This window comes from Sceloporus occidentalis, unplaced genomic scaffold, assembly GCF_023333645.1.
Source record: "Sceloporus occidentalis isolate IW3139 unplaced genomic scaffold, rSceOcc1.0.p SCAF_23, whole genome shotgun sequence".
Classification (NCBI taxonomy): domain Eukaryota; kingdom Metazoa; phylum Chordata; class Lepidosauria; order Squamata; family Phrynosomatidae; genus Sceloporus; species Sceloporus occidentalis.
The window spans coordinates 10,007,387-10,019,651 of NW_028317003.1; the positions used below are offsets into that span (position 1 = coordinate 10,007,387).

At 34.7% G+C, this 12,265-nt stretch overlaps 1 protein-coding gene across 2 annotated transcripts in view; it reads right to left on the reverse strand.

Moving 5' to 3' along the window:
- The window catches only part of LOC149300781 (voltage-gated delayed rectifier potassium channel KCNH8-like), a 157,160-nt gene that overhangs the window by 69,438 nt on the left and 75,457 nt on the right, over positions 1–12,265 (reverse strand). For both annotated transcript variants that reach the window (XM_089484804.1, XM_089484803.1), the window contains exons 3-6: positions 11,778–11,909; positions 8,800–8,927; positions 7,151–7,391; positions 4,693–4,850 (exon numbers count right to left, since the gene is read on the reverse strand). In XM_089484804.1, coding sequence (XP_089340930.1) covers positions 4,693–4,850; positions 7,151–7,391; positions 8,800–8,927; positions 11,778–11,909 — 659 coding nt within the window. The remainder of the gene's footprint in view (positions 1–4,692; positions 4,851–7,150; positions 7,392–8,799; positions 8,928–11,777; positions 11,910–12,265) is intronic.

Genomic DNA, 12,265 nt, shown 5'->3' on the forward strand with positions numbered 1-12,265 from the left:
TTATTTTTAAAGGGACCTTATGCCAGGGTTTAACAAACCCATGGTTTTGTAGGACAAAGGGGTTAAAAACTGGCAGGGCTGCCATCGTTAATCCAACAGTCCTGTGGGGGCATGGCAAAGTGGTCGCCGTGAGACACCCAGCGGGGTCACGTAATACACGTTACACAACCCTGCACGGTGATTCACAGGAATGCGTACAAGGACAGAGGCATGACAGGTCTCCACAAGGTGAGAGGAGGAGTAGTGTATGTGACTGTGCGTTTATACTTTAGCGTCAGTGTCTATATGTGTAAACGTATAGTGCCAGAGTATAGGGTCAGTATGTATACTGTATTGTAGTGCCAGATTCAGTGTGTATAGTTTACACACTCTAGTATATAGAGAGTATATATATATATATATATATATATATATATATATATATATATAGATTATACACACTCTAGTGTGTATTTTAATATTGTATTAGCCAGTGTGTGTATGTTGTTGGATGGTGTGTGCACATGTTGATGTAATGTGTTGGAATTGGGAGTACGTCAGTACACTAAAAAAAAGTCATCATACACGGGACTCCAGGACAGGCTCTGCCACGCCAACAGCCAAACACACACCAGGACAGGCTCTGCCACATTGACCCCAAACACACACACCAGGACAGGCTCTGCCACTCTGACACCCAAACACACACACCAGGACAGGCTCTGCCACACCGACACCCAAACACACACACACACACACACACACACACACCAGGACAGGCTTTGACACACTGACAGACAGACACACGCACACCAGGACAGGCCCTGTCACACTGACACCCAGACACACACACACACCAGGACAGGCTCTGACACCCACCAGACGGACTAAGCTACAACAATAAAAAAAAAATATTTTCCACACTGCTTTGTCGTTGACCCCCCTTTTAGTGTTTTTACCCCCTTTTGTGTAATGGCCCCAGTTGCTACCCTTGTGTATTGATGCTGCCAGCATAGATAAAATGCTGCCCTGCAGTATGGGGGATGTATATCTGACTAGTTTGTTCCTTCCATGAGTCTATAAATCCCCCATACTGCAGGGCAACATTTTATCTGGGCTGGTCAGCAGAATGTAAAAGCTTTATGTGTCCTGGAAAAGATGGCCAATGCAGTCACCCTAATGCACCCACACCCTTATGTATTGCCCCCAGCTAGCCCCACATTGTGTATTTATCCCACCGCCTAGCCCCCTCTTTAGTATTGATTTATGTGATGCCCCCAGCCAGCACCCTCTTGTGAAATAATGCCCCCCTTTAGCACCCAGATTTCACTCACAGGATCTGCCCAACACCCAGAATGGAAGCATAGGACTTCCCACCTTTGCCCCAAAGCAGCCTCCCTGTGCAATGCTTTCCCCCCACTTACACATCCATGCAATCCCACACGTTTTCATTCATTTATTATTTACAAACATTCATTCACATATATTCATTTCCTCATTTACAGATACTACTCATTTACAGATACTCATTCATTCACTCATTGACAGATACTCATTAATTTCCTCAATCAGGCATACTCCCCCACCCCCTTACCTGAACTGCAGATCACTCTGTGCCACTCACAGAATTCTATATCCCTCTGCATTCTTCTCTTGTACCGCCCGGGAAAGCAGGAATGGAGCGGAGTCATGTGACGTGGCGTAAAGTCGCGTGACTCCGCTGGTTTCCTGCTTGTCCTGGGTGGAGCAAGAGACGCTGCTCGCACAGTGAGCAACGCACAGGTAAGTGGCAGGGCCTCTGTGGAAGTGATCACGGGGGTTGTGACCCCTGCCATCACGGTTAATGCAGGCTTTTTTTGTGATGAGGCTTCATTGGTCAGAAAGTCAAGCAAAAGCGTTGGGTCAATTGTATCTGTTACATTCATTTCTCCCATTTCTCTTTTAGGTATACTAAATGTATATTTAATAATAATAATTATCATTATTATTATCTTTATTATTATCTTTATAAGTAGTAGTAGTAATATAAAATGTTATAGTTGAAAATGAAAAGGTTATTGTGTCTTCAAAATGCCATTTTTTGCATTAATGCTAATATCTCAAAATATTCTAATATTTGGAACTAATTTCACTTAAGAGCAATGTTCCAAACTACAATATCATATGATTTGTGTGACTTGCTTTTACAGATTGCATGATTATCCATAGGTCAATTCAAATAGTTTCGTTTAAATTGAGTCCATAATTTAATTTTAACAGGATCATGTAAACTGAGTAATTACCGTATATTCTAAGTTTTTTTAAAAACTTTTTTGTGATAACATTTTGTGTTATCTATCATATAAACACAATCTGAAATGTAGATGTGTGACCCAAAATATTTTATTGGCCTGTATGGGTTACAATAATTAAGCTAACTATAATATCCAAATCAATATTCCTATGAGAACATTAAATACATATCAGCAAGTAATTATATAACAATATACAGTGAATTAAAATCCCACAAAATAAAAAATACATCTACCTATTTTTAAATAGATTTGCTTTTCATTCACTATACTGTTACTCTTTTTTGTGTGTCGTACCCTAGAATTAACAAAGTCTTTTCGTTTTCGTTTCTGGTGTTGATGGCTGTTCTGCTTTTGGTTATTTTATGTGTGTCTTATGCATATTATATATAATGATGACCTATATAAGGAATAGCTGTACCAAAATATAGTATTTTACTTACATTATATCTATCATGAGGGCCATGACCTCTACAATATGTGATGCCCTAGATGCTTTTATCCAAATATAGATCGATGTTTTTTATATGAACATCATATTTCAAAGTGTTGTGCAGGAAAGCTTAAGCAAGTAAGCCAGGGATGGAAATGGTAATATATGGAAAGTGTTGAGACCTACATGCTGATAAATATATTTAGGCAAACACATGGATGTCTTGTAATCTATTTTGGCAAAACAAATAAAATGTTTGCTTCTGCCTACAAAAAGTATTGTATAGGTGTAACAAATTGTCTTCCAACCTGGTATCAACTTATTTGCTACTATGAAGTTTAAACTACTTTGCATATGGTGGCAGTGGATGATGTCATAGAGGGTCATGACTACTAATTCAAATCCCATTCATAGGTACAATAATAATGCAACAATTACTTACTAATTAAGCCCTTCTTATCAGGGGTTTTATGAAACAAGTAAAATACTTGGTAAGGGTAATTGTTTTGAAGTCTGTTTTTGGGAAAAAGACCTACTTATGAAAGTTATACCAATTACTTATGACCTACTTATGATAGTTATACCAATTACAATGCAATACATTTTTGAACGGCAGGTAGTAAATTTGATTTCTATAGATCAATTTTTTTTTGCTTCTGCCTACAAAAAGTATTGTATAGGTGTAACAAATTGTCTTCCAATCTGGTATCAACTTATTTGCTACTATGAAGTTTAAACTACTTTGCATATGGTGGCAGTGGATGATGTCATAGAGGGTCATGACTATTAATTCAAATCCCATTCATAGGTACAATAATAATGCAACAATTACTTACTAATTAAGCCCTTCTTATCAGGGGTTTTATGAAACAAGTAAAATACTTGGTAAGGGTAATTGTTTTGAAGTCTGTTTTTGGGAAAAAGACCTACTTATGATAGTTATACCAATTACTTATGACCTACTTATGATAGTTATACCAATTACAATGCAATACATTTTTGAACGGCAGGTAGTAAATTTGATTTCTATAGATCAATTTTTATTTTTTTTTAGAAAAATGAAGTCAGTATCTGTAGCCAGAACAACCCTGGAAGAAAAAAGAAAATGTACTCTAATCTCTTAGGTAAAGCGAAACATGCAAGAAATAGTTTTACAATAATTTGTAATATATTTGTAATATTTTTTTTCAAGTGTAGGTGATTTTCATAAAGGAACTCATATCCCCCTAAAATATACATAAACATACACATAGACCTGTAAACAGTCAGACACCTAACTGATATTTTGGAAGTTGTTTGTATACTATAATGACTGACTGTTGTATTTTTAATCAGCAGTTCAAAATAGCAATTGGTATATGGTATCATAATGATTATGGCTGAACCAACCTGATACTTTTAGATTTGTAATCTTTAAAATCGCAAGTCAAATTGCCCTTAAAAAATTGATTGAAATACATGCTGCTTGAAAGTTAGAGCAATTACACATTACTCAGTGGTTATGATAGCTCAGCATAACCTAGTAATGTTCTGACTGTCTGGAAATTATAATGCAAACATGAATAGAACTGAATTAAAAAAGTTTACTACAAGCAGCAAATTTTAAATCGTGCATGTATAAAATGTAGCTGATTTCAAAGGCCACCTAAGGATGTGCAATGCAAACACAAAGGGTATGGGTTATGCATCTAAAGGTACGGTGACAGAGGGATCTACTAAATATAAAACTATGTCTAATGATAGAAGAATGGCAAACCATACTGAAAAAAATTATATTTGATATACCTAGACAGTACAGTACATTATGTTTGAGTATCATAAATAGTAAACAATATATAAATATTATTTAAATAAAAAAATATATACATTTTTGTTGGTTGGTAATTCAACAAATGCTATGAAATAGCTTAATCATTGAACAGAATGCATATTATTTAAGTTTTGATTGGTATACTCGTCTCCAACTAGGAGATTCCACAAAGTACTCACCACAGTGACATTAAATGCATAAAGAAGATCAAAGGGAAGGGCAGCAATTAGGTCAATGACGAACCAAGTTGTTACATAGTGGATACAAATAGATCTTGCTTTAAATATAACTTGGCCAGACTTGCTGACATAGGTTGTTCGGAAATTTAAAATAATATCTGCTTGACAAAGAGAAAAAATATCACATATCATTTACACGCAATTCGCCCATTTTAAAGGGAAACTGTCACATTCCAAATATTCTCCAGTCTAACGATTATATCTATGTACAAACGAGTGATCATGTTTTTCTCATGTTGCCCCTGCTCACAATCATGTTGTGCTTTTTGTGAGCAGGGGCCTTAGAGTTGGTTGTCTGATTGGAGACATTAGAAGGCAGTGGATTCTACCTCCATTGCACAATCTAGACCTAATCCAGAATTGTATTTCATCACTAAATTTGAATGCACTGAAAAACAGATCAGTAGATTGTAAATATATATCTCAATAATTAAATTTAAAGTAACATGGACAATGCTTTCATTGCTGAATTCACATAATAAGAAAATTTGATATTGCTGTATTAACCCACGAGAAAAAAAAGTTTTTAGTTGAAGTTGATACCTTATATTGGGTACGCATAGAAAAAGATGTAAAGTTACATAGGTTTTTGGGACCTCAGAGGAGTCTTCTTCTGATGAATTCAATTTTGGTTTTATCTCAGGTGTGACAGGTTCCCTTTTATCATGGAAAGGCACAGCTCTATTATATCATACAATGTGGAATTCAGTGGTTCTATATAATAAAATACCCGTATTTATATAGCATGCAGTTGTAAAACATTTAGTCCTTGTTGGATGCAATTCTCGAAAAAGAGTACTATAATAATAGCACATGAACTCCTTTTTTATACTTTAAATTAAGTACTTTAAATGTTTGCTTCATTTTACTGTTATTTGAATTGATTGCAATTTATCACAACTATATTTAGTGGGTTATTGATATCCTTATATTTTTAGCAGATTTCAGTATTCATTGAAATCGTTTTACTGGCTTCTTAAACTGAGACATGCTTTTTTGATGAAAAGATATGATTTCAGAATGTCACTTAACAGCTCCTGATAAAAAATTATGTTCCTAGCATGTTTCATATGCACATATTTTCAATAAAGTGTAGTCACTGAAGCGAGTTGGATGTTTCAGATGAGTAAATATGTATTTCAACATTTCCATTCAGGATATTTTTGAGCTGCCATTTGTGAACAAAAATATAGGTTTGTTGTCAGTGCTACAAAAAGCTTTGCTGAACTGTCAGAAAACCTTTTCTTTCATTACTTTAAATTAGGTTTAACTGCCCACCTATACACAAATTCAAAAATCATGCATAAATCATATGTATTTAATTTAATGGATATGACAGCTGAGTATCCCTTTTAAAATAAGGATTTTTTTCACCTTGCAAATGCAAAGAGGGGTTCATCATAAATTATCCTCAATAATGTTATCTCTTTCACCACCCCCAGCAACTTGGCTTGCAGTAGATGGGTTAATATGAACACATCTCCTGCTTACCAAAGCGAATGGAGTCTAATGGGACCCCTGCATTAATGGGTTCAGCGGAATTGCTTTTCTGCTATGGATTGACTGTTTCAAGCAGCCAAATCTGACAAACCTGGCATGAAAAACAGAGGAGGTCCTTGTGCTACAGATCCTAAACTGTTGCATTTTAACAAAGTAAGTACTTTATTTTCCTTTCAGGTAAAGAATGCATATCAAAGTACTATCAAAGTCCTTCAATATGCATTCTTTGCTGGTGAGTATGTATAGGGTGCCGGAGTGTCAATCAATAGTGTTAGATGTCGGACCAGGGAGGAGGCATTTCACTGCAGCTGAGTTCCACTGAAGTTGAATCATTTTTTTTTTCTTATTAGCTTTATTGAATGCATGTTAATGTATTTAACTATATGAATAAGAATATACAGTCCTTAGAAACATAGAACTTGATGGCACATAAGAACAATTTGGCCCATCTGGTCTGCCCAATGTCCATCTAGCCTGCCCAAGACCCATATAGTTTGCAATTGTTGAGGAACCTGTCTGTAACACTGGAGTATCCTTTTAAGTGATCCAATAACATTGCTTCTTATTATATTTTAATAAAAAATTAAATTAAACTGTTCTAAAGCTCAGTATATTAAAAGTCAAAATGTTCACATATGTAAACTGAATAAAATCCTTTTATTTATGAAAATAATACCCAAAGCCCAACTTGGGTCAACTGACATGCAATTTAGAATCATTACTTTGAGGTGGCATTCACAGAACTTGTTCATACAATCAATGTTATACCCTCTCAGAAAAAAGCATTAAGTTTGTTAAGAGGTGCATTACAAAAGCGTTTTGTTTTTTTTTTCAATTATATGTATATACGTTCAGCATACAGCAATGAATGGGTAAAATGCAAAAACAAATACCTTACCTATAATAAAAAGAATTTCCACTGATATATCACTGACAGTTGTGCTTCTTGTTGATGACAGATCATCATTGTCCACAAAGGAAACATTGTAAGGTACGGTAACAGCAACATAAAACGTTGCTAATAATATAAGCCAGTCCCAGGCTGCTTTGAAAGTGCTAAAATGTAAAATTATGAATTTCGATTTTTTTGCATCTGAAACTTTATATTCGGGAAATGCTGGTTTATCTACAAAAACATTCTGCAAAAAAGTAAGAAAGAAATATAATTTTGTTAAGGGAAAATAAAATCCATCAAATACATATGAATATATAAATACAAGATAATATGAGAATAATAAAACAATGTATAATAAATGTGTAGGGTGTTTAGCTATGGTGTGTATATAAGCATGATGGGATATGTATGGTTTATGCCTTGAGACCTGTGTACTTGATTTGTAAAAATCATTTTTATGCTTTTATTCTTTCCTATACATATACACTGAATGTAACCTGAATGCTAGGAACATGTTAGAGTGTCTACTTTGGAAAGCCAGTGTATCATATGAATGGTCCAATAGGATTTCTAAAATTCACATATTGCTCATATACAGTAAGAACTTATACCCTAACTTTTAATGTAAAGGGATTCTTTCCCATCTTTTCAAGAATACAGAGCCTACAGCACCTACAACCATTGTCTCAATTCCATCTACCATAAACCTATTTAACAAGACTTAGAAGCGGTGGTCTTGATTGCTCTTTGGTCATGGAAAAGTTTAGATATTTAAGACAAATGAAGATCTAACAATTAGTATTTATGGAGTAATCAGTTTTCAGTTGAGCGCATTCTGAATGTACTATGTTATGTCAATGCAACCCATTGTTGATGGTGGATAGAAAATACATTTATAAGGACACTGTGTCTGTTGGTATTTTTATTGTGTCTCACAAATGTACTGTGCATTTTTAGTGCGGTATATTGATGATATATATTCCTCTACATCCTTATATAGGCAGTATTGAGTCTCAATACTTACAAGTAAACTGTGAATTATAATAGAGTAAAATGTGCTGTGTGGTTTCAATGGAGAAAGTAATATTGTGAGCTGTTATATATTGTAAAGTGTATATTTACTGTTTATGAGTTTAGGATATTTAGGATAACAATCTGCTTACATTCCAAACTTTTGTGAAATTGGCACTATCCTTGGTAAGGTATTCCTAATGTAGAGCATTAAAAAATGGAAATTTGATGGTATTCCATTATACATTCTTGGCAGTAAAACCATAAATCTTTCTAACAGTCATTTAACATTGGTATATACTAGCTACAGTGTAAAAACCCCCTTTAATACTTGATGACATTTACTTCTTAACCATTCACCTCAATACCTCTTCCCACAAGAGGGGAAGCTGTTATGACTGCAAAGAAGGAACCAACTACATATTAATGTCTATATATTAAGAATGCTATGCCATAAAAGTCTCTGTCAGTGTAATGGTCAGGTGTCCCAATACTTTTGTTCATATGGTCTCTCTTAATTTTTATAGCATTGTAATATACAGTATGTACCAACATTGCATAATTTCTGATGGCCCTTAGACATTTGATGCTAATCTACACATAAGAAAATATATACATATAGTTATATATACCATTCTTACATTATTGAGCTTTAATTTATTTTTTTCTCTTCTTTGCAGATGACCAGAGATTTGATAAAGGACAGCTCGACTTCGTCTCCTTGCAGCATCAAAATGTGACCCTGCTTTCCCTCTCCCTTTGTATTTTTCTGCAGAACAAAAGTAACAAGCAATTAAATATCACCACATGCAACTTTAACCTATTGAAGTTGAACTTCCGTGACACTCTTTAAAATATAATACAGTATAATGACAGCCTTCAATACTTTTCTGTTCTTCAGCAAATTGGCCCTAGACTTATAGGATAAAGTATCTAAAACCTTCCTCTCTGGGGAACAATTTGCAAAGCAAGACAGAATTCTGGACAGTAGTCCAAAACACTACATTACATGTATAGAAAATATATAGAGAAAATATTTGTAGAGCCTTAATTAAGAAATTAATGCCCCTAAATATCCCAAAATGGCAGCATACAAGTTTGAGAATAAAGTATTTAATTAGAAAATGTAATGCGTTAAAGATAATTACACCTGAAGGGGAAGGAATATGCACGTCTGTGCTGATGAAGGTACAGACCTTGTACTCTTTCCTTTGCAGTTGTGGGACAGTGAGAGATTTGAGGTACCCAAAACAAGTTCTGCTGCCTGCATATGTGAGATGGGCACGGTGGATCCTGTGTACCCACCTCAGCATATATATATATATATAAATATATGGGAATCTAATGATTTACTGGAAACCATTGAATATAACCTTTTGGTTTACAATGTATGTACATTAATGATTGACACTGAAAAAATATTACTTGAAAGTGATCTTTTTTAAAATGAAATGTGAATGTTAAATGTACATGTTGTAAAGCTGAATTTAGAATTAAAATGGGCTTTTACTTTTTTAATGGGAAGGGCTGCAAATGGCCCAGGGATCACTTACAGTGTAGTATATTGGAAGTTTATTTACAACCCTAACTCATCAACCAGGGGAAATTTGATCTGTAGATTTTTATTTGTTATGATCTAATCTGGCTCTAAAAGTTGTATTTATCTGAAAAATATGGGTTTATAAGGGATTTCCCTTGTGCGTGGTTTCAGATCACATCACTGTTAGAACCACAGGCAAATTAATACACCATGTTGTAGTACAGAAGTTCTGAAGGCTGATAAGAAAACAAAAATGGTTACATTAAATAAGAAAATATTCTCTTGATCAAAACTGATGGATATTTTTGTTCTTTGGTTAATTACTAAGCTTAGTAATCACTAATTAATAGGAGACCACGCAATTCTCTTGCTGCCTTCAGCTGTAGCAGATATAACCGTTACAAATGACAGTCCAATTATTTCTCTTTTCCCTGCAGTTCCTTAAACACTGATAATTATTTCCACACCTCCTTTCCAGTGACCAAAAGTAGAAAATAGGTCACACAATTAGGCACAACAAGCAATTATTAATGCACAGAAAAAAAATTTAAAAAATTGAACCATGACCAGGGCTTCTGTAGACTCTTGGATCTAGATATTTTTAAGATGAGTTGTCTATATTTCCAAACAGAGCCCTTAACAGCTATAGTAACCACATTGCTTAGCTGCACCATGTCCAGAATTCTTCAGCTACCAATGTCCATGCCATAATTGATTAATGTGTTATAACAGGGGTCATTTTAACAGGTGAATTTAACAGGAGACCACACATCAACATTAATTTAGGCATAATCAAAGGTTTCATTCACAGACTCACATTTGAGAATGTTAGTTGGCATGAATCAAGGTGTTAAGGTATTGTTAGCTTGGTCACTGTGACAGTACTGGAACTTAATTCAGCTAAACATATTAATATGTCACATACACCTTAGATTCCTCTTTTGACACTCTTCTTTCAAATGGATATGTAAACAGTTTGTTAATAACTTAATTAATATATTTTTCCCTGATATCAAAGAGATTTGGAACTTAACATTTCAAAACTGAGCATGGTATATTAAGGATATCATAAGCCTTTAAAGGAGATGTGACCAGCAGGGTCAAGTGACTATTATGCTGTTTTTTTGTGGTAGCATACACCACATTATGAAGTCTATTTATTAAAGGGAGAATTGTCAGAGAATTTACTGGACACCTCTGCATTCAATTTCTCCATGTCATTGTTCTTTATGAAGGGCCAACAATGGCAGGTTCTTCAGCAAGTAAGGCAGAGCTTGCCCTATATAATGTATAATTCAATTGAGGAGGGGACTCACTGATTAAACTACACCTTACACAGCAGTGCTCCTCAACCCTCTCCTCAAGGCACACCTAGTAGTCCAGGATTTAGGTATTTAAGGTGTTTAAGTTTTTTTGTTTTTTTAATTGTGAGACAGCTTAGACAAACTAGAAAGGGAAGTAAAATATGCAGAAGGCGTTCTGCTACAAATTAACTAGCAATCATAAACCTTCCGAGTTGTTTTGACACACAGATCTTATCAAATATCAAATATTATCTGTTTTATTACGCATTCACAATAAAAAAAGTAATTTGGATTGGATAATTTCTGTTGAATTAATCAGGCACATTAGTATGATGAATATCCTACATATATAACTTTTCTTGAGAAAGAAATAGCAGTTGTTGGGCACAAGAAACAGTCTCTATGAGCCCCTGAGGAACACTTGAGGGAGCTGCTCCTTAAGCCCTACTTCAGACAGCCCTGCAAACATGCTTGAAAAGGTTAAACCAATACATGCATTGCTGTATTGCCCTTATATCAATATTTAAAGCAGCATGATGTGATGACTATGTTTCCATCCCTGTTGCTATGAAAGGTGCATTTTTAACAAGAATGGTGATTCATCTGTATTACTGTAGTATTTGGAAAAGTTGAATTTGCCTGGTACTTAGCACCTCATCACAGCATAAACACTCCATTTATTTTTTTATTATACTTGAAACAAAGGAATACAGCCAAATCCAACACATCACCATTCGACTAAATACATAGAGCAATTAGGTAATTTGTTACAAACCATCTTTTTTATCCTCTTGGGCAATCTTGACTTTTGTGTCAGTAATATCCTTAAATGAGGACAAAAATAGAACCACATCTCCTTTCTCATTCTTTATGGGAACAATGTCCAGTAGGCACCAGAATGATGTACCTAAAATACAAAAATAAAGCATGTTTAATTCAAGCTCTCGGCTCTAGTAGAAATAAAAGTACAAATCCAAATTCTAAGAACTGCAACTAATGTAATTTCAACTAAATCTTATTGGAAAGGTCAATCGTCAGGAAACCACAGCTGCTCAGCATATGTAAATCTTCTTGTCTCATCGGATAGAGCTTAGCAGTCCCCTTCTTTGTGGAAGTAAAGCATTGATTTAAATGCAAAATGTATCTACTGTGGTCATTAACATGGCTTAATGAAGCTTCTTATATTTTTTTTCTTTTCAAAATCACGGTTTCCCTTTGAAGCACTTTATTGAGCATATCCTGATTTTAATGGGATAATTCTCA